Source organism: Eurosta solidaginis, chromosome 3, assembly GCF_040869045.1.
Source record: "Eurosta solidaginis isolate ZX-2024a chromosome 3, ASM4086904v1, whole genome shotgun sequence".
NCBI lineage: Eukaryota > Metazoa > Arthropoda > Insecta > Diptera > Tephritidae > Eurosta > Eurosta solidaginis.
Genome location: NC_090321.1, coordinates 266,448,850 through 266,472,510, shown reverse-complemented (window position 1 = coordinate 266,472,510; position 23,661 = coordinate 266,448,850). Strand labels below are relative to the sequence as shown.

At 42.7% G+C, this 23,661-nt stretch overlaps 1 protein-coding gene across 3 annotated transcripts in view; it reads left to right on the top strand.

Moving 5' to 3' along the window:
• The first annotated feature begins 290 nt into the window (after window positions 1-290).
• Window positions 291-23,661, top strand: part of LOC137245516 (sulfotransferase 1A3-like) — a 36,556-nt gene continuing 13,185 nt past the window's right edge. The window contains exons 1-5 of one of the 3 annotated variants that reach the window (XM_067776316.1): window positions 291-647; window positions 6,803-6,935; window positions 6,994-7,318; window positions 18,045-18,123; window positions 18,183-18,345. In XM_067776316.1, coding sequence (XP_067632417.1) covers window positions 382-647; window positions 6,803-6,935; window positions 6,994-7,318; window positions 18,045-18,123; window positions 18,183-18,333 — 954 coding nt within the window. In that variant the 5' untranslated portion in view covers window positions 291-381 and the 3' untranslated portion in view covers window positions 18,334-18,345. Of the gene's footprint in view, window positions 648-6,802; window positions 6,936-6,993; window positions 7,319-18,044; window positions 18,124-18,182; window positions 18,374-23,661 lie in introns of those variants that run through there. The other 2 variants (XM_067776317.1, XM_067776315.1) reach the window with 2 other exon arrangements.

Below are 23,661 nucleotides of genomic sequence, written 5' to 3'. Positions count from 1 at the left end.
GAGATGTGATATTTTTAAAATATATTGGCAATAAAAACTTATGAGGGGAACAATTCGAAATTCGGCGAAAACTAATGATTTTCCATGGACTCTTCCCCAGTACCCCCGCCGTAGATCCGCCACTGTTTAAGTGTGAAACACGATACGGAAGTTTCGGAGATTAAATCTTATCCGTAAATGTCTAAATGAACTGCCTTAATTCGCAATCTACAAGCATTCATTTAAAGGCCTCAAGGACATAGTAAATCTTTAAAACATAACTAGTAGTAAAATAGCTGTTGACGACTAAAGACTTCTTGTTTTATATTCATAGTGCATCATAGTTAATATTGACAGTCAAATTTATCGTTTAAACTTTAGAGTCAGAAAGTCCGTTTAAAAATGCTACAAGTACCATTGAAACCGAAAAGCTTTCCAACAAATTTGCTACCAAAAGATTGGTCCAAGCGTAAACCGTTTGGACGTTTTGATCAGAGGTTGGCTGATAAAGTACACGATATGGTGGTGAGGGACGATGACGTTTGGTTGGTGACAATACCAAAGTGTGGTACAACTTGGATGCAAGAGCTGTTGTGGTTGGTGTTGAACAATTTCGACTTTGAAGCCGCGCGTAATGAACATTTGGAAGTGAGATCCCCGTATGTAGGGTAAGATAAGTGGGAAGATGTAGGTAGGTAGGTAGGTGAAATGGCTGCGACCCTGGTCGCCCAAGTACCAGGGTCGCCAAGTAGCTATTTGAAGCCGTTTTGATGCCATGTAACTCGTCTAAAAACCTACGCAATGTTACGGTCAATGTATTACAACCAGCCAGAGTTGTTGATAAAATTAAGAATATTCGGGATTACTATCACAGATAACCATCTGAGGTCTTCTAGAGACGGTGTTCAAAGGAACCTTAGCCGGGCTCTAGCTAGAGCCGGGCATTTACACATAAGGTGTTCTACTGTCTCCTTGGCATTTGGATCTTTGCAGCTTCTGCAGTAGTCGTTATGCGGAATGCCCATCTTTTCTGCATGCGTACCTACTGTCCAATGACCGGTGCAGACTGCTATCAGTTTGCGTGTGTTAGACCTGGATTTGTTCAGAAAACTTCTCTCTTTCCATTATAGTTTGGCCAAATGGATTTTGATATTGCACAGCTGGTGATGTTATTCCACTTTGTTTGTGCTTTCTTCAAGTAGAAGCTTTGGATATTCCCCTTGGCTACTGCTAAGGTAATGCCTACTTCGACACTGGTTATTTCCGCGTTCATCTCCGATGAGCCCCTGCGTGCCAGTTCGTCGGCCTTCTCGTTACCCTCTATCCCCCTATTACACGGGACCCAGATAACGCGTAGTTCTAGATTGGTGGATAACTGGGATATGAGTCGTTTACAAGCCCACATTAATTTTGAGTTAATGTGTGGTGAGGAAAACGCTTTTATCGCTGCTTAGCTATCTGACAGGATGCAAACTTTACAAGCTACTTTCAAGCCCTCCAGTGATTTGCAGGCTTTTCAAATTGCGAGGAATTCTGCTTGAAGCACGCTGCAGTGCGATGGGAGTCTGAATGTTGGAGACAAATCTAGGGACTCAGAGTATACTCCGGCCCCCACTCGCGATTCCATCTTGGAGCCGTCAGTGTACATTTGGATGTCGTCGACCCTTATGCCCGGGTTTCTCTTTCACACGTTCCTGCTTGGAATGGCGGTATTACAACCGCACTCAAACTTCAGTTTACGAGGGTAGTAATCTGTCTCGGTACTACATGTACCATCCGGAAGTTTCTTTAGGATACTACTATGTCCTTGCTGAGTATCCTTCCAACACCCAGACTCCCTGAGTCTCAGTGCGGTTTGTGACGATGTACAAAGTATATGCAAGTCGATCGTCAGCAGGTGCAAAATGGGGTCTAAAGCAGCTGTGGGGCAAGTGCGTCCGGCCACTATGGCACCAACGCACGCAGTGCGCTGGACTTTTTGCAGGCTGGTGAGATTGTAGCTCTTACTTACAGCTTCCCACCAGACTATGGAACCATATGTAAGAACCGGTCTCACCACCGCCTCGTAAATCCAAAGTACCATGCTTGGCTTGAGTCCCCATTTCTTACCAAACATTGATTTGCAGGCATAGAAGGCGATGCAGGTCTTCCGTACCCGCTCTTCGATGCATACTTTCCAATTCAACTTGCAGTGAATTGTCATGTAGCGCGGTTTCTGTGGATTTCCCTCTCAGGTACGCGTGCTGTGCCGTGGAAAGTGGAGCCTCGCCTAGAAGCTCCCGTATATGTATATCTAGTAGCCTTTCGAACGTTTTCAGAACAAAGGACATGAGACTTATTGGCTGAAAGTCCTTGGCTACTTCATGCCCCCTTCTGCCAACCTCAGGGATGAAAACCAGCCTTGTTTTCGTTCACTAGACCGGAATGTGGTTGAGACGAATGCATGCCTCGAAGATCTCCTTTAATTCCTGAACTAAAGATTTCTGAGTCTTCAGCAGCATAATAGGTAGAATACTATCCACGCCTGGTGATTTATATGGAGAGAAGCTATCTATTGCCAAGGCATTTTTTTTCTCCACTAAAAGGTTGTCTATGAGGCCAACAGGTACTTCCTGATGTGCCATCTTTGTATCGCGTACTCCCTCCCTTTAGAGTCTCAGCCACCGATCCTGCCCATGTTCCATCGGCGCACTTGACAAATGTTTTGTTTGAATGACTCTTGGCAAGAATCTTTCCCAGCCTGGCTGAGTCCTTCGTGGACTCAATCGACTCGCAGTGTTCTCGCCGGGAGCTTGATTTTGTTGTCCATATGGCTTTCTTATACTCCCTCAGAGCCGTCCTGTACTCCTGGAAATCGTTCCTGAAGTGACAGTTGTTGAAAATCCTCCTCAGTTTTGACCTCATGTCGCTGAGATTTTTGTCCCACCACGGTGGGAAGGTTTTTTGCTCCTCGAAATTGGATAGGCGACTTTAAAGGCCACCTGAAAACTTTTCTCCAGAGACCGGACTCGGTCGTCAAGACCTCCCAGTTTCTAACCGTAAGCTCCCGGGAATCAGATATTAGTGTTATATCAAGAACTTCCTCCCACCCCGGGGTAGTTCGCCGTACTCGGAAAACTAAAGGTGGGAGAGCTGCCCTTGGTACATACGTAAAAGTTGTCAGCTCATATAAATTCAAACAGAGACTCACCCCGTTCAACGTCGTGCAACGTCGTAACTACTGAAATTAGATAAAAAGAAAGCATTAATAGTATTCCTAACGAGGATACAAGCCCTCAGTTTACCTTCTCCATGTGTGTAAAAGAGGTTATAGTTTCGGGTCTTTAGGCCCATAACCTGTGACCGCCAGACCCATGGTTCCTGCACTAGGCAGACAGCAGGTTATCCGAGGCTTTTGAGTGCTGCAGGTTAATTTGAGCCACCTTGATCATTGGGTTGAGACTCGCCTGCTCGCCTTCCGAGGATTGACGACCCATCCTCACCCAGCTCCGCCAGGTTGAGCTCCCCCAGGAGTTTGTTGGCGTCGTCGATGTCCTCCAGATTATTGTCTGGTGCCACTGCCGCCGGGAAAACCTTCACTTTGTGCTCCCTCAGGCCAAACTTCAGGCGGTATCCCCTTCGCTCGAGTACCCCCAGGAACTCGTTGCTGATCAGCAGCAGCACGGGCTGGCTATCTTTTTGTTGTTGCTCTACCTTGATCAGAGCCCAGTCGTCCATCGGGACGTCCGGGTTCTGGAGCTTTAGCCACAGTATTATCTTTTGTGCATCCAGTTTCAGTTTTAGTATTTTGGGTAGCCAGATGCGCGCCCGGGGCCTCCTGGGAATCGCCGATGCTGGGTTGACCTTTAACGTAAGGTCATCATCTCTCAAGAAACTCCCTTGAGAACCCATCCGCGCATTTGATTACCCTGCAGCCGCGGCATACCTCCTCGCAGTTGAAGGCGGGAACTGGGGTTTGCATATCCATCAAGTGCTCGACGACCATATCCCATAGCCGTCCCCCCATGGAGCTCCAAGCCGCCAGAAGCTACCTCCCGCCATTGCTCCCAGCATCGACCAGACCCACTTGGCGGTGGTCCCTGTCCACCTCTCAGTAAGTGGGTCTGTCCGATGCCGCAGCACTGGGAGAAGCACCGTCAGTCTGCCTGTAGTACCTCCCCTTCTTGACGTTGCGCTCGTTCACCTCTTGTGACCGGTTGCGCTTCGCCGACTGTTTTTGAGCTGGTTGTTGTTTGTTTGTTTGGGGCTGCACTGCGGGCTTGTCCGCGAGGGCGGTCTCGTACTCCTTGACCACTGCCTCGCACCACACCTTATCTTCGGCGTCTCGCTCGTGAGCCTCATCTTTTTCCTCATTTCTGGCTATCTTCTTGAGGATGAAGAAAGCCCTCAGATGCCTAGCTTTCAGCAAAGTGCTGATCACTTCTTCGACCTCTTGGGAGCCACTTTGGCTGGTGTGCTCCCCTTTCTATCCTGGGTGTGGATATTGCTTTGGCTGAGTGCGAGAGGGGTACTACGGCTGGTACCCTGGCCGACCTCTTCGAAGCTCTCCTGGCTACTAGCCAGAAGAGCGTCGTAAGATAGCGTTCCCAGAACGCTCACTTTCTCCCCCTCCTTTTTATACTTAGTTGAGCAGAGCTCACAGAGTATAATAACTTTGATTGGATAACGGTTGTTTGTACAGGTATAAAGGAATCGAGATAGATATAGACTTCCATAAATCAAAATCATCAGTATCGAAAAAAAATTTGATTGAGCCATGTCCGTCCGTCCGTCCGTCCCTCCGTTAACACGATAACTTGAGTAAATTTTGAGGTATCTTGATGAAATTTCGTATACATGATGAGTGGCCAATCTCAGATCGCTATTTATAATGAACGACATCGGACTATAACCACGCCCACTTTTTCGACATCGAAAATTTCGAAAAACCGAAAAACTTGGTTGGTGAGTTGACCTTATGATGCAGAATAGAAAATTAGTAAAATTTTGGACAATGGGCGTGGCACCGCCCACTTTTAAAAGAAGGTAATTTAAAAGTTTTGCAAGCTGTAATTTGGTTGTCGTTGAAGATATCATGATGAAATTTGGCAGGAGTATTACTCCTATTACTATATGTATGCTTAACAAAAATTAGCGAAATTGGAGAACGACCACGCCCACTTAAAAAAAATTTTTTTTTAACAAAAACATTTAACAAAAAATTTAATATCTTTACAGTATATAAGTAAATTATGTCAACATTCAACTCCAGTAATGATAAGGTGCAACAAAATACAAAAGTAAAAGAAAATTTCAAAATGGGCGTGGCTCCGCCCTTTTTCATTTAATTTGTCTAGGATACTTTTAATGCCATAAGTCAAACAAAAACTTACCAATCCTTGTGGAATTTGGTAGGGGCTTAGATTCTAGGACGATATCTGTTTTTTGTGAAAAAGGGCGAAATCGGTTGAAGCCACGCCCAGTTTTTGTACACAGTCGACCGTCTGTCCTTCCTCTTGGCCGTTAACATAATAATTTGAGCAAAAATCGATATATCTTTACTAAACTCTGTTCACGTACTTATCTGAACTCACTTTGTATTGGTATAAAAAATGACCAAAATCCGACTATGACCACGCCCACTTTTTCGATATCGAAAATTACGACAAAATGAAAAAATGTCATAAATCTATATCAAATACGAAAAAAGGGATGAAACATGGTAATTGGATTGGTTTATTGACGCAAAATATAACTTTAGTAAAAACTTTGTAAAATGGGTGGGACACCTACCATATTAAGTAGAAGAAAATGAAAAAGTTCTGCAGGGCGAAATCAAAAGACATTGGAATCTTGGCAGGAATACTTTTCGTGGTATTCCATATATAAATAAATTAGCGATACCCGACAGATGATGTTCTGGGTAACCCTGTTCCACATTTTGTTCGATATCTCGAAAACGCCTTCACATATTCAACTACCACCACTCCCTTTTAAAACCCTCATTAATACTTTTAATTTGATACACATATCGTACAAACACATTCTAGAGTCACCCCTGGTCCACCTTTATGGCGATATCCCGAAAAGGCGACCACCTATAGAACTAAGGCCCCCTTCCTTTTAAAAAGACTCATTAACACCTTTCATTTGATACCCATATCGTACAAACAAAGTCTAGAATCACCCCTGGTCCACCTTTATGGCGATATCTCGAAAAGGCGACCACCTATAGAACTAAGGCCCACTCCCTTTTAAAATACTCATTAATACCTTTCGTTTGATACCCATATTGTACAAACGCATTCTAGAGCCACCCCTGGTCCACCTTTATGGCGATATCTCGAAAAGGCGACCACCTATAGAACTAAGGCCCCCTTCCTTTTAAAAAGACTCATTAACACCTTTCATTTGATACCCATATCGTACAAACAAAGTCTAGAATCACCCCTGGTCCACCTTTATGGCGATATCTCGAAAAGGCGACCACCTATAGAACTAAGGCCCACTCCCTTTTAAAATACTCATTAATACCTTTCGTTTGATACCCATATTGTACAAACGCATTCTAGAGCCACCCCTGGTCCAACTTTACGGCGATATCTCGAAAAGGCGACCACCTATAGAACTAAGGCCCCCTTCCTTTTAAAAAGACTCATCAACACCTTTCATTTGATACCCATATCGTACAAACGCATTCTAGAGTCACCCCTTTTTAAGTAGATACATACATTCTTTGATAAATTGCCCCTACTAGGCAAATGTGCGTGCTAGGACCAATCCATGCCCTAAACCGAGGTTTCTGTAATATGGTTCTATAATTCTATAATTTTCATTTTTGTAGATTTGACTACCTTTTAAACGGGGATTTGGATCGCGGTCTTGAAAGTGTGGAAACACTTAGGCCACCACGTCTCATAAAATCGCATGATCCTTTACCGCTATTACCACAACAGCTCTGGTGCAAGAAACCCAAGGTAAAGGTATATTAGTATTTGCGAAATATAATATCTAATCAAATTTCGTCCTTTATAGACTATCTATGTTTATCGCAACCCAAAAGACTACATTGTTTCATTATATTACTATAAACGTAGCCATGGATTTGGTTTAGAACAAACACTCGAACAACATGTTCTCGAGTATATTGGACAGGAAGATAAAGCAGTGAACTATTTCGAACATGTAACCGAATTTTATGCGTTGCGTAATGAACCCTGGATCTTCTACACAAGTTTTGAATGTATGAAACAAAATCTGAGAAAAGTTATAGAAGATGTTTGTCAATTTTTGAATAAGAATATAACCGAGGAACAAATGGAGGGAATGTTACATCATTTGTCGTTTGAGGAAATGAAAAGTGAGTTATTGAGATATTTGAAAAATAAATAATTTTATTTCATTTTTAAGAATTCATTGCTGGTTAATAATATCTATTATTTAATTATTATTATTTGCTGATTACATAAAAACTGAAAAAAAAAGATTTTGCTATGATTGTACCACTAGGCTATTATGCTTGTACTTATTAACTGCTTGCTTCAGATTATTCCATTTTTTTACGCTAACAATGAAATTTGAGACATTCTGTTTCTACATTATTTGCGCAAAGCATAATTATTTGTTTTTGTACAATGATCATATATATTATTTCTAAATGCCGTTTTTATGTACTGGTCTCTTTTTCGCTCTTATTTGGAATCCAAATCTATAAATAAGGTTTTGGCTGTAAAGATGGAGATTCGGGCTATTAGCGGGCTTTGGGCAATTTTGGTGGTAGTGCTTTTGTTAAGCTATATTTTATTAAAATAATTTGTTAAAAATAAATGATTGTGAGCACATAAAGAAGTCTATTTGTACTATGGCACTATTGTGAATATATGCACTGCATTACTGGCAGTGGCAGCGCATGCTGTAAGTTTTAATTGAATGATAGAACAGCTGATTTCTGTTGATATTTGATAAGAGACTTTTAGGGTGCGAACAGAGTGAGCGCTGATCAATGATGACATGATATGAAACTTCTCGCTCTCTGAGAGCGCGTGAAAATGTGCATTTTTTATAACATTGACCATAGATGCCATCATCCTCAAAATCAAATTTGGGCATTTCGGAATAACTTTGGGGTATTTTACATGGTAAAGGTTTAATTTATGATTTTCACCGAAAACTTACTCAAGATTGTCAAATGGGATATCAAAAAACTCGAATTTTTTCAGGATCACAAATACAAAAAAAAGCTTATTTTACCCGTTAAAATTTTTTCCGTGACAACACGTGAAATTTAATTTTTTGATAGCTAAGATAAAATGTACTTATCTCTTTTCGTGCGTTAATATAACAGCTCATTTAATTTTGTTATTTCTTGTACAGTTTTGCGTTTTTTATTTCGTGACAAAAAAAAACTAATCATTACTACATATATTATAAAGCGTTGGCTGTAACATGCCATCAAAGCGAAGCAACGCGAGCAAAGCGTTTATGTAGTATCTCCTTAACTCTTTTAACTAATTTTTGCATTTTCCACACCACCAGGAGGTATGCAATCAGGCGCATTACCGAAGTTATTTTTGGGTGCTCGGTTCCCCAGTAGGCCTATATCACCCGTATAACATAATAATAACAATACGAGTAATAATAATAGTAATATCAATAAAAATATAAGTAAATTCATACATAGAACCAGCCAAGCTGAACATAATTTTCGAAAAATTAAAAGGCAAAAACATTAAAAATCATTAGTTCACAATGTTAATAAAAGCAAAAGGTGTATAAGCAAACAACATATCACCAACAAATAAAATTAACTGAAAAGTATAACACAAATCATAAATAAAGCAAATCATAGATATTGCACATTTCTTGATATAAAATATAAAGCAAAATTAATTATAAAATATAAAGCAAAATTACATAAGCGAAAAGCAAACAGCTTTTGGCAATATATGAGGATTAATAATATTTACAAATAGGAATATTTTGTGCAGAATTATATTTTACAAATGCCCATCATAGCATTTGGGGAAGCTCGGATACCAACACTAGAGGTGAGTCTTTATTTACTTTTATTGTAGATGAGGGACTTTAGTAGTAGTAGAGAACTGGAAGGTCGGATATCTGGATGGAGGGTTCTCAACGAGCACTCCTTCTCTGATCACCGATATATTCAGTTCTCAGTGAACGAAGAACGTCCCGGTAAAATATCTTTTAGGAACCCTAAAAGTACTAACTGGGACTTGTATTGTAGGAAGCTGGGAGAGCTACTGCCTGCGGTGCCTATCATTAGTTCGGGCCTGTCCGAATCTGAGATAGACGTTCTGGTGGAAAACTTCACCTCGGCAAGCAATAGCGCCTTTCAGCTGTCCTGCCCATTGAAAACTTACAGGGGGAAGGGCAAGCCGCCCTGGTGGTCGGATTCTCTTGACGACCTAAGAGCGTCCAGTCGGCGGCTCTTCAACAGAGCCAGGAGGAGTAAATTACCCTCGGACTGGGAGCTCTATAAGGTGAGTCTGGGGATTTATAAATATGAAATAAGGATAGCCAAGCGAGATGCATGGCGAAGCTTCTGCGAAAACGTAGAAGGCTGCAATGAATCCGCGAGATTTAGAAAAATACTCTAGGAACCCCGCTCCTCTGGGGTATCTGAGAGATGATGGTGGGGACTGGTCGATGAGTAGCGAGGAGTCCCTAAGGCTTTTACTGGACAATCATTTTCCCGATGTCCGAGTTGCGCAGGGATCTTCGCCTGCATGGTCGGCGGTCGTTGGCCATGCAGAAGTGCCTGCCATTCCAATACGGGAAAGTCAGATAACCTGGGCTATAGGGTCGTTCAAGCCCTATAAGTCTCCGGGCCCGGATGGAATCATTCCTGCGCAGCTTCAAAGGTCTTTGGGGATTTCCTGCCGCTGGTTGGCCATCATATATACTAACTGCCTCAGGCTTAACTATATCCCGAAGTCTTGGCACACGGTTAGGGTTATTTTCATTCCGAAGGCCGGCAGAAGCTCTCATGTATCACCTAAGGATTTCAGGCCAATCAGTCTCTCGTCGTTTCTTCTTAAGACGTTTGAGCGGTTGATTGACCTGTACCTACAGGAAAGGATACCTCGGGGGTTACTGTCGGCTTCACAACATGCGTACTGCAAGGGCAGATCGACGGAAACGGCTCTCCATTCGATTGTAAAGCAAATAGAGGGGTCCCTAGAACACAAAGAGTATGCTCTGGGTGCCTTTCTAGACATCGAGGGAGCTTTTAACAATGTCTTACCGGTGTCAATCGAAAGAGCTCTGGTGGGTTTAGGAGTCGAGGCGGCTCTGGTTGAATTTATTAGCAAACTTCTATGCGGCAGAATTGGCGCAGCGGAGTGGGGAGGGGCCATAATTAAGAGGAAGGTGTGCAGGGGCACGCCACAGGGGGGTGTCCTATCTCCTCTCCTCTGGGTTGTGGTCGTCAACGAGCTTCTTGTGGAGCTGGAAGCCAATGGTTGTCGGGTGGTTGCCTATGCAGATGACCTCGCTATCCTAGTCAGAGGCAAATTTCTGGGCGCCCTGCGCGATGTTCTTCAGGGCTACCTGGATACTGTGGCTAGGTGGGCTGAATCATGTGGATTGGCGGTCAACCCGGGAAAAACGGAATTGGTCCTTTTCACAAGAAGATATAAGGTGCCCGATTTCAGAACTCCCTCGATTGCAGGGGTACCGTTGGTACTTTCTGATAGGGTTAAATATTTGGGGATTGTTTTGGACAAGAAACTGTCCTGGAGACCCAATGCGGAAGATCGGGCCAGGAAGGCCGCCATTGCCTTGTACTGCTGCAGAGGAGCTATCGGAAAGAGATGGGGACTCTCGCCAAGAATAGTACACTGGCTTTATGAGATGGTGGTCAAACCGATTCTGCTATATGGGGTGCTGGTCTGGTGGAAAGCACTGGACACGGCGAGCACCTCCAAAATGTTAGTGTCAGTGCAACGGACGGCGCTGATCGGTATCAGTGGCGCTCTCAGAACAACGCCTACCTTGGCACTGAACGTCATGCTGAACATATACCCAGTAGATATTGCGGGAAAGGCGGCCGCGGCAAGGTCGTTGGTCAGGCTTCGTGATATGGGATATAGACTCTCTGACCGCGGACACTCTAGCCTTCTTACCAGTTTCGACTTCATCCCGGACAGAACGGACTACTGTATGCCGATAACAGCTCCCTATACAACCTTCACCCCAGTTATTCCAGAGAGAGAGGATTGGGGAAGAGGAATTATCTGGGGCATGGGACCGGTTAACTTGTTCACGGATGGGTCAAAGCTGTATGGAAAGGTTGGTGGGGGGTCTTTTGTCAAGAGCTAAATTTAAGCCGCAAGTTTAAGTTGGCTGATCACTGCAGTGTATTCCAAGCGGAAATTGCTGCGATTAAGGATGCGGTGGATGGAATGCTATCCAGTGCTACCACGGTTAGGGAATTTAACATCTACTCTGATAGCCAATCGGCTATCAAGGCCTTGAGCTCAACTACAGTGCGATCGAGGGTGGTCTGGGAGTGCCTGACCTCGCTTGCGATTGCATCGAATTATTTTACAATTAAGATTATCTGGGTCCCGGGCCATAGTGATATCCCGGGTAACTGTCAAGCGGATCTCTTAGCCCGCATCGGTACAACTGAACCGGATGAAGATGGCTGTAGGGACTTCGGGATCCCGCTGGCCACCTGTGGATTGCTCTTCCATAGCTGGGCCTCGAATCAGCTCAGCAAACGTTGGGCGGATACCACGTCTTGCAGGGTAGCAAGATCTTTCTGGCCGAAAGTGGATGGCAGGAGGTCTGCTGAAATAATTGGGTTCACTAAGGCTCACCTATCAATGGTCATTGGGGTTTTGACAGGGCACTGTCCCATGGGTATCCATGCGGTACGTCTCAATATACTGGAAACTCCATCCTGCTGCAGCTGTATGGAGGATGATGAGGTGGAATCACCAAATCACTTTATGCTTGATTGTCCAGCTTTTGCCAGAATTAGGCGAAAGTACTTCGGTCGCGACTCACTTGGATCTCCCGAGGATATATCCAAAGTTGAGATCGGTATCATTCGGAGCTTTATCGTTGCTACCCAACGATTCTCTAAGTAGCTGGATCTAGGTCACCGTTATTTTTGGTGTATGTGGTATCACAACGGACCTTCGTGTTGTCCAAGTGAGCTATCCTTATCAGGGAAGCTACCACCTAACCTATCCTATCCTATCCTATATTTTACAAAATATATTCATACAGACAGAAAAAACTGCAGCCAGTTCTCAATAAAAAAATTAAGAGAAGGCTGGAAAGAAGTACTAGGAAATATTAGGGAATAAACGCTGATGCCATTTTACCACCTTTAAAGATGCGAAACGCACAAGATTTTTGTTTTAAAATTGGGGTTACAAAGCACTCTATTGAAAAATTTTAAAACGAAGAAAATGCGTAGCTTTACAAATAGAGCCAAAACCATTTTGGGATCACAGTCGCTACAACAAAGACGGGGTGTGACATCCTTCATTATATATATATATTTATAGTTTAAAACTAAATATTTTTCCGAAAATTCGCCTTTTTTACAAATTTTTGATCCGCTTATGTAGTTGAATACACTTGAAATGAAAAATAATGAAAACGCACCGATTTTCTTGGAATTTTTTTTGCGCGGTTTACGCAACTCTGCTCTTCAAGACCCATTCTTGGAAACGAATGAAGTTTGTTTACAATCGAATGAACCAATGTTTACAATTGAATGAACTTTAAGACCCATTCCTGGAAACGAATTGAGAGAGAATGAATGTTTCGTATCATGTCATCATTGGCGCTGATGCCGAGCGGAGTCAAGCCGAGCTTATTGACGTTTATTTCCATGCGAGAAGAAAATTTGTATATAACGCAGTGAATGCGAGAATCAGCGCTGAAATTCTGTGCGTTTTGCTTTTATGCCATTTATTCTTGTTGTTCATTTGTGTTTATAAAATTGCTGTACACGGTAATGGATTCATCCGATGAAGAGTATCTTGCTTCTCTTAGTGTGATTAATGCAATTAGTGTGACTAATGCAATTTTTAACACAAACGAATTTGAAAAACATCCAATTACACAAAAAAAATTGTTTCACTTATTATTTGATCGATATCCATTTCTTTTATTTTCAAACCATTAAAAAACACGACTGCACGCTAAAAAGCAAACATCAACAATGCAAAAAAGCGCGCAAAACGCTTCGAAACAGTTTTCTCGCACTCGTCGGCTTTGCCCTCTGCTCCTGTCGGCGTTCATTGTGTTATACACAAGCTTATTTGTATTCACTTGTATGTAATCAGTTTTATCGCGTTGATAATATCTTTATCGCACTAACAATCTCGGCTCGGCTTTCAGCGCTCATTATGTTCGCACCCTTATATTGGTTGCGCGCAAGATGAGCACGGGTGCGCAGGAGACCATTTTTTGGTTGTACTATATGTAAACTCGTGCTCATTTCATATATTTAGGTTTGAATATGTGTCCCGGCCCACAGTGTGATATATCAACCTAGCTGAGCTAAAGTCACGATTGGAATAATTAATAAATTTTTCTAGCTCTACTCACCAACTAAGGCTTTTACATAAAAATAAATATATTATTTGTAAACATTTATTATTATTTCACCACTTTTTAAGTTTTTATTGAGCTAAATAAATTTAAATCAAGAAAGGTTATATCAAAGTTAAAAAAATTCATTAGAGAAAACGTATGTATTATCATAAAGAAGAGCATATTTTTATACCCAGTTGAGCAGAGCTCACAGAGTATATTAACTTTGATTGGATAACGGTTGGTTGTACAGGTATAAAGGAATCGAGATAGATATAGACTTCCATATATCAAAATCATCAGGATCGAAAAAAAAATTGATTGAGCCATGTCCGTCCGTCCGTCCGTCCGTTAACATGATAACTTGAGTAAATTTTGAGTTATCTTGATGAAATTTGGTACATAAGTTCCTGAGCACTCATCTCAGATCGCTATTTAAAATGAACGATATCGGACTATAACCACGCCCACTTTTTCGATATCGAAAATTTCGAAAAACCGAAAAAGTGCGATAATTCATTACCAAAGACGGATAAAGCGATGAAACTTGGCAGGTGAGTTGAACTTATGACGCAGAATAGAAAATTAGTGAAATTTTGGACAACGGGCGTGGCACCGCCCACTTTTAAAAGAAGGTAATTTAAAATTTGGCAAGCTGTAATTTGGCAGTCGTTGAAGATATCATGATGAAATTTGGCAAAAACGTTACTCTTATTACTATATGTATGCTTAATAAAAATTAGCAAAATCGGAGAACGACCACGCCCACTTTTAAAAAAAATTTTTTTTTAAAGTAAAATTTTAACAAAAAATTTAATATCTTTACAGTATATAAGTAAATTATGTCAACATGTAATGATATGGTGTAGCAAAATACAAAAATAAAAGAAAATTTCAAAATGGGCGTGGCTCCGCCCTTTTTCATTTAATTTGTCTAGAATACTTTCAATGCCATAAGTCGAACAAAAATTTACCAATCCTTGTGAAATTTGGTAGGGCTTAGATTCTAGGACGATAACTTATTTCTGTGAAAAGGGCGAAATCGGTTGAAGCCTCTCCCAGTTTTTATACACAGTCGACCGTCTGTCTTTCCGCTCGGCCGTTAACACGATAACTTGAGCAAAAACCGATATATCTTTACTAAACTGAGTTCACTTACTTATCTGAACTCACTTTGTATTGGTATAAAAAATGGCCGAAATCCGACTATGACCACGCCCACTTTTTCGATATAGAAAATTACCAAAAATGAAAAAAATGCCATAATTCTATACCAAATACAAAAAAGGATGAAACATGGTAATTGGATTGGTTTATTGACGCAAAATATAACTTTAGAAAAAAACTTTGAAAATGAAAAAGTTCTGCAGGGCGAAATAAAAAACCCTTGAAATATTGGAATGAATACTGTTCGAGGTATTACATATATAAATAAATTAGTGGCACCCTACAGATGATGTTCTGGGTCACCCTGGTCCACATTTTGGTCGATATCTGGAAAACGCTTTCACATATACAACTACCACCACTCCCTTTTAAAACCCTCATTAATACCTTTAATTTGATACACATATCGTACAAACACATTCTAGAGTCACCCCTGGTCCACCTTTATGGCGATATCTCGAAAAGGCGTCCACCTATAGAACTAAGCCCCACGCCATTTTAAAATAATCATTAACACCTTTCGTTTGATACCCATATTGTACAAAGGAAATTTGGAGTCACCCCTGGTCCACATTTATGGCGATATCTCGAAACGGCGTCCACCTATGGAACTAAGGATCACTCCCTTTTAAAATGCTCATTAACATCTTTCGTTTGATACCCATATCGTACAAACAAATTCTAGAGTCAACCCTGATCCACCTTTATGGCGATATCTCGAATAGGCGTCCACCTATAGAACTAAGCCCACGCCTTTTAAAATTCTCATTAACATCTTTCATTTGATAAGCATACCGTACAAACAAGTTCTAGAGTCAGCCCTGGTCCACCTTTATGGCGATATCCCTAAATTGCGTCCGCCTATAGAACTATGGCCCACTCCCTCATAAAATACTCTTTAATACCTTTCATTTGATACACATGTCATACAAACACATTCCAGGGTTAAGGCTCCATTACTGATACTTAGCATAGACTTGACTTGACTTGAGAACTGTCACTTACAGTTATGTTAAATGAACAGTGCATGTTACTGATTACTCAAAACTTGGCAACACTTAACTTGACTTAGAAGTCTGTTGAATTTTGATTTTCTATGTAAGTTCTAAGTGACGTTTACATTTTGAGATGCCATTTGTTTGTTTCCATGTCATTTTGATATTTTGTAATACAAATTGACATTTATTTAAAAGTAAATTTCAAACCTGATTATGATGCCAGATTGTATGCGCTAAGTGGAGTATAATCGTGGCTAAGTTGCCAAGTTTACGCCAAGTCAAGTCAAGTCTATGCTAAGTATCAGTAATGGAGCCTTTACCCTCGGTTCATTTTCCTACATGGTGATTTTCACTTATGTTGTCACCATAGCTCTCAACTGAGTATGGAATGTTCGGTTACACCCGAACTTAACCTTCCTTACTTGTTGTATGTAGTAATAAGTAATTGCAATAAACTTAAATAAATGTAATCAAAATCAAAAAATCTAAGTCGATAAAAAATCTAAGCTGAAACTGGAGTCGAACTCTTAATCTAGGTCTGAGATGTCGGAGCCGTGATCAAAATTCGCTTCTGGGTTTGACAATAGTTTAAGTACTTTTTTGTCGAATGTCCCATTTGCCTTAAACTTATTTGAGTTCTCTTATGAAATAGAGTATGTTAGGGGATCGGACGACAAAAATAATATATTGAATAAATCTTCCATTGTACATTTACGAGACATCTTTCTTGCAATATTTCGCCTGTAGCTAACATCTTTATTTCTACTTTCCAGTGCATCCTCTGAGAGCTTTCCTGTTAGAAGTACTGCTTTATTAATAATGTCTGCCCCATGAATCAAAATTTTGTGAATGCTCGATGGCATGTAATACCATGGGTACAAATCTACAAACATTTTGGTGGTCAAAATGGCATACTTTCGAAATGCTTCGGAATCAATCCCGAATCCAGATGAAATAGTTTAAAGTATGACAGCAAATCTATTAATTAAATTTTCGTCAACTCCCGTTATTTCCGCAGCATTTGAAGGGCATTGGAAAAAACGTCTGGCTGTGTTGCTATCATTGGTCGTCCCAAAGCCTTGTTCTTTGAAGAGCCACTAATAACCCCTTTCTTCTTTGAATCTTTTTTTCTCTCTTCAACAATCTTTTTTTCCGTTCCTTCAAGAGTTTTTTCCATCAACGCCTGCAGGTGGACTTCCGCTGACAGATCTGTTATAAGAATCGACTTCTTTGGAGGATAGCATGCAATTTTTTCTTTTCCAAGGAATTCATATGATGTGTAAATGTCATCATGTCTTTGTTTAGCCCTAGATCGTATTTCTAAATACGTTTTTACTGTAAACTTTCGCTTTATGTATAGAGCTACCGCCTCTTCTGGAGTAAATGCGAAAATTATTAAATTTGTGAAAATGGGCGTGGCACCGCCCCTTTTACGTTAAAAAAATATATATAAGATCATGCTTCATATAGATTTCCGCCTGAACGATTTTGGAAAAGAAGACAGTTTTCGGGTAGTTACAGGATCATTCCGGGCTTAGGTCCAGTTTATTTTAGATATTCTCTAAGTTATCCCGGGCTTTCTCTGGGCTTTTGGAGATTGTTTCAAGTCTAAAAATATTTCGGCCGTATGTTATGGATAATTTCGGGCCCGTTTCGCGACTACTTATGGAGTCATTGTTTTCCTTTTAATTTCGGAATATTTTGAAATACACAATACTTTTCTGAACTATCTGTTTTCAGGAGATGAAAGGGGGTGTTAGAAGCTTTGGTGTCATGTAAGGACACGTTGCAAGCAGGACATACATTATGAATGTCGGGGTTGATTCTGGATAGGTAAGAGTTTAACCTGTTCCAGTATCCAGTTCGAAGTTGAGATAGAGTAATGCGCGTCTTCTTATGTAGGTTGCTTTCCTCTATTGCGAGATTAGGGTGTTTTTTAAGAACGGGGTTCTGAGTCCTCAGATGCCGTATTTCCTCATATTGCTTACGGTGATGACTTCTTCAGTCCCTGGTAAGAAGGAACTCTTCACTCGCAATCATTTTTTGTCGTATTTTCTTCGTGCGAACTGTGCCGTGGGAAAATGTTAGTTAAATATGTATATCTGGCAGGACCTCTTATCACGTTTTTAAAATTTCTATAGTGACTTCTACTGGGATGCCGTTTGGCCTCTGAGGACTCTACGTGTTATGGTTTTTCAGACTTCTTCCTGAAAATTGCAACTCTTCGGTATTAATGTTATGAGTAGTTCTGGAGTTTAACAATTGGAGAAACCCTTAAAGTCGTATAAGGCCACTCTAATGTATAACTTGTATGATTAATACATTTGTTATTCGTTGCAGAGAACCCCAAAGTGAATCAGCATTGGGGATTTGAGCAATTGCGGGCCAAGTATTATGCGGGAAATTACGTATATACTAGGTAATTATGAGCATAATATATAAAATAGTTTCTCAATTTATATATAAATTTCCTCACAGTTTCGCACGCCGTGGCTTATCAGGTGGCTATAAAGACGAGTTGTCGGCTGATGTTATAGCCAAAGTGGATGGGTGGATAAAAAATAATCTCGAGCGTTATAATTTGAGCATTAATGAACTGCTTTTGCTAGATGCTGAGACTGCGGTATGAAATATTTTTCTGGTAACGGTACTATGGTGGCATTTATAATCAGGGATCGTGATAGTTATACTTATGTTATATTAACAAATCGATCTTTAATCAATAATAACTGAGTTAAATTCCTCCTTCATAAAATAAAGATTTTATTTAATCTATCATAGCGCAACATCTAAAAGGGTACTAGAGTGTAAGAAATCCCTGGAAGAGATTTGAGTTTAGAAGTAGTTGACAAGTTTGCCTTGAGTTGCTGGTTGGTTTCGCTAATTTTTATTCTAACACGTACCTTGATCCCATATTATGTTGTCGTTGCTGTTGTAGCAGTGCTTCGCCCCATCCAATACGTGCGACCAATCACAAATTGTACTCAATGTCCTCTAACGGGAATCCAAGGAAACTTTTCTGTTTCAACTTGGTGGACCATGATGAGAGGAGGGTTTTAGAGGCGTTGGTTCCACAATACAGTTGGAGAGATGGTTGGTGTCATGTGGGGACATACTGCAAGCGGGACATACATTTTGTATGTCGGGGTTGATTCTGAATAGATAAGAGTTTAACCTGTTACAGTGCCCAGATCGAATTTGAGCTAGAGTGACGCGATTTTCCCTCGGGAGTGTGCGTTCCTCCTCTGCTAGTTTTAGGTATTGTTCTTTAAGTACTGAATTCGCCGGGCAATTCCTCGCATTGAGGTCCGACGCCATTTTGGGGATATCATTAAGTGGTATCTTTACCCCAAGTGCTGCCGGCGAAAGTTTTCAGGATTTTATTACAGCTCTGGATTTTCGGTACAATTGCGGCTGCATGCTCTCCAAAATGTAGATCCTGATCGAACGTAACACCCAAGTCGTCGGTAGCATTGGTGCCATCGACGTGAATGTTCAATATGGTCAACATTTGGCGCATCCAAGTTGAGAATAAGATCGCCGATGATTTAGTCTGTGACAAGTTCAGGTTTCGCGAGGTGAAGCAACTGGAGCGATCAAGGAGATAGCTCTTTATTTTGTTACGAGGCTCATCAATTTGTGGGCCTGGGCCTGTGTCCATTATTGTGCAGTCATCGGCGTAGGAAACGATAGTGACTCCTTCTGGTGGTGAAGGTAGCTTTGATATGCAGAAATTAAGAAAAAGTGGGATAGGACACCACCCTGTGGGATAGGAAACCACCCGCTTCCCAAGGCAGTCGGTTCTATGTACCGGAGCGACTCGGGATTTTTCCCGACCAAGGACTGTCATTTCAGTGTGACCCCATTTAATTTGTTTCGTCCCTCCCACAAATTGTCATCCTCCCAGCAGCTCCTTGCAGCAGGACTGCTACATATTCTCTTACTCCGGGAAGGTATCGAACCCAATCCGGGTCCGTCTCCTGACCCCGGTCCTGAGAAATGGTTTTGCTGCATTTGCCAGAAAAGAATCTTTTTAGGACGGTCATACTCTGTTCAGTGTGTCTCGTGCAAGGGATGGTTGCATCGGACAGGTTGTTCTGGGCTTGATCCCAAAACCCGACGTCCACGTAACTTTTATAAATCTTTTGTGGCTCCTTGCTGCTCACGCCCAAGGGCGTCCCGTAGTCTACGCCTAAGCGTATCCCCACTGCCTTCCAGCAGCTTCGCTGCTCAGCAAGCCACAACAAGTACCCGCTGCTGCTCGCGCCCAACGGCGCCAACAACTCAAACAGCTGATACCACTCATAACTACTACCTTCGTAGTAGAGCTGGTAGCAATGCTGAGCATCAGCCCCTGCCCCCGTCTTCTTCTCCCCCCCTCTTTTCTGGCAGCAATCGTGCAGGTCAGGGAAACAGACTCTTAGTCCCTGCCTCCGTTTGTACCGTCTGCCAGCACAGAATATATAGGTTTGCGACATCCGCTCAATGCAGCTCCTGCCTTGGGTGGTGCCACTTTCCTAGATGTTCTGGTCTCCGCGACGGCAACCTCTCGACGGGTTTCATCGCGCCATGTTGCCAGGTCGCAAACCCAAATCATCCGGGTACCCCAATGCTTGCCCAAGGGCGCCCAGTCCCAAGGCCACAACAGCAATTGCGTCCTGGCCTTCCACAACCTAGGCGTAGTCACCCGTCACTTACCCCTAGAGTGGCGGCGTCACCCCTCATGCACTTCAGAATTCTGCAGTTCAACTGTAATGGACTAACTGGGAAGATTACGGAGATAGTCGATTTCATGAAGCGGCACAACATCCGCATTGCTGCGATTCAAGAGACTAAACTCACAGCAAGATCTGCATTGCAGACCTGCTCTGGTTATAATGTCCACAGGAAAGACCGCGAGAGCGGAAATGGAGGCGGCCTCGCGTTTATTATACACCACTCTGTGCAATATCATATATTTGATCCTGGCATCGACCGCAGGGACAATGTCTTAGAACGTCAGGGCCTATCTGTCCGGTCAGGCGATGCAAATCTAGAAATTATCAACATCTACATCCCTCCTGCCACCTGTTGCCCCAGTGGATACCGCCCTAATATTGAGGCCTTACTCACTGGCAACAATCGCATTATCTTAGGCGATTTCAATGCCCATCACGACCTATGGCATTCAAACTTGCGGGCGGACAGTAGGGGTGAGATTAGATTGGCGGATCAAATAGACGAAACGACGTTCTGCACAATAAACAGAGACGCCCCCACACGTATGGTAGGAAGCTGTCATAGCTCGCCAGATATCTCAATCGTGAGCGCAGAACTCGTAAACTGCGTCAACTGGTAGCCGATGGTAACATTGGCATCCGACCACCTGCCCATACTTATTTCGTTCGAGCGTACCGCCGACTTCATCGTCACCGAAAAACGCACTTTCATAAACTTCAAAAAAGGAAAGTGGGAAGAATATAAATCTGCAACAGATAGCAGCTTTGCTGCCCTCCCTATCCCGACTGATGCCCGCCAAGGGGAGGGTGCCTTCCGTAAGGTCATTAAATCCGCCTCGGCACATTTCATTCCCGCCGGGAGAATTCACGAAATCCGGCCCCACTTCCCGGCGGAAGCCGCGAGCTTAGCGAGGGAACGCGACCTTATAAGCCAGCTTGATCCAGGCGACCCCCAAATAAGGGATATAAACCAACGCATCAGATTGCTTGTGGACGAACACAAGCGGGCGAAATGGGAAGAGCACCTAAGAGGTTGTAACCTCTCTACCGGTGTAGGTAAACTTTGGTCCACCGTAAAGTCCCTATCGAATCCGACTAAGCACAAAGACAAAGTTTCCATCGCCTTTGGCGATAAGGTGCTGTCGAATGCGGAAAAATGCGCGAGCGCTTTCTGCCGACAATATATAATGCATCCTACGGTCGACAAAGATAGGCGGAGAGCCAATAAACACGCACATAAACACAAACTCAGCGCGTCACCAATTACCATCACCGCTAGAGAGGTTGAGGACGCCATTGGTCGCGCTAAACCATCCAAAGCAGTGGGCCCAGACGGCATAGCCATGCCGATGCTTAAAAACCTAGGGAAAGAGGGTTTCAAATATTTAGCGCATGTCTTCAACCTGTCTCTTTCCACCTTTGTCATACCCGAGAAATGGAAAATGGCCAAGGTGGTCCCGCTACTAAAGCCTGGGAAACCAGCTAACGTAGGTGAGTCATATCGTCCGATATCTCTCCTATCGCCAGTGGCAAAGACGCTTGAAGCCATTTTGCTCCCTTATTTCCAAGCACATTTGCAGCTAGCCCCTCATCAGCATGGCTTCAGAAAACTCCATAGCACTACCTCCGCGTTAAATGTCATTGGCACCCAGATAAATTGCGGGTTGAATCAATATCCCCACCATAGAAGAGTACTCGTAGCGTTAGACCTATCAAAAGATTTTGATACGGTCAACCATGGCTCGTTACTGCAAGACCTGGAAGGGTCTACCCTTCCCCCATGTCTTAAAAGGTGGACCGCAAATTATCTGGGTGGTCGGCAGGCATCGGTGCAATTCAGAAACGAAACATCAACACAAAGGAGAATTAAACAAGGGGTGCCACAGGGTGGTGTCCTATCCCCGCTTTTGTTTAATTTCTACATATCTAAGCTACCTTCACCACCGGAAGGAGTCACAATCGTTTCCTACGCCGATGACTGCACAATAAAGGCCACAGGCCCAGGCCCAGAGATCGATGAGCTATGCAATAAAATAAACGGCTATCTCCCTGATCTCTCCAGTTTTTTCGCCTCGCAAAGCCTGGCATTGTCACCGACTAAATCTTCCGCGACCTTATTTACAACATGGACGCCCCAAATGTCGACCATATTGAACATCCACGTCGATGGCACTACGCTACCGACTGTCCTACACCCCAAAATCTTGGGCGTGACGTTCGATCAGGATCTACATTTTGGTGCGCACGCAACCGCAATTGTTCCAAGAATTCAGAGCCGTAATAAAATCCTCAAATCCCTTGCTGGCAGTACCTGGGGAAAAGATAAAGAAACGCTCTTGACCACATACAAAGCAATTAGCCAGCCGATTACGTGCTACGCGTCACCCATATGGTCGCCAAGCCTAAAAACCACCCACTGGAAGAAACTACAGGCCTGCCAAAATACTGCTCTCAGAATCGCCACGGGCTGTCTTCTTATGTCCCCAGAACACCATCTGCATAATGAGCCGAGAATACTCCGCATCAGGGAGAGAAATGAGATGCTGACCAAACAGTTTCTGTTGAATACCCAGAAACCTGGGCATCCCAACAGACATCTGATTGACGAACCAGCACCGCCTAGGGGCCTAAGGAGTCATCTCCGTAAGCATTTTGAGGATATACGGCACCTGAGAACCCAGCCGTATGAAGCGAAAAAACACAAGCAGGTCCTTGGTGAACTCCATAGACAGGCGTCGGACCTTTATGTCGGGAATTGCCCGGTGAATCCAGTACTTGAAGAAAAATATCCAGAACTCGCAGAGGAGGAACGCATACTCCCCAGGGAAACGCGTGTCACTCTTGCTCAACTTCGTTCTGGATACTGTAACAGGTTAAACTCTTACCTATCCAGAATCAACCCCGACATACAAAATGTATGCCCTGCTTTCAATGTGTCCCCACATGACACCAACCATCTCTTTAATTGTAATGTGGAACCAACGCCTCTAACACCCCTTATGGTCCACCCCTGTTGAAACGGCAAGTTTCCTTGGACTCCCGTTAGAGGATATTGATGACAATTTGTGATCGGTCGCGGCCATTAGGTGGGGCGAGCGTTGCTACAACAACAACAACAACATAGGAAACCACCCTGTGGCACCCCTTGTTTAATTCTTCTTGGTTTTGTTGTTACGTTCCTGAATTGCACCGATGCTTTCCGAACAGACAGATAATTTGCCGTCCACCTTTTGAGGGAA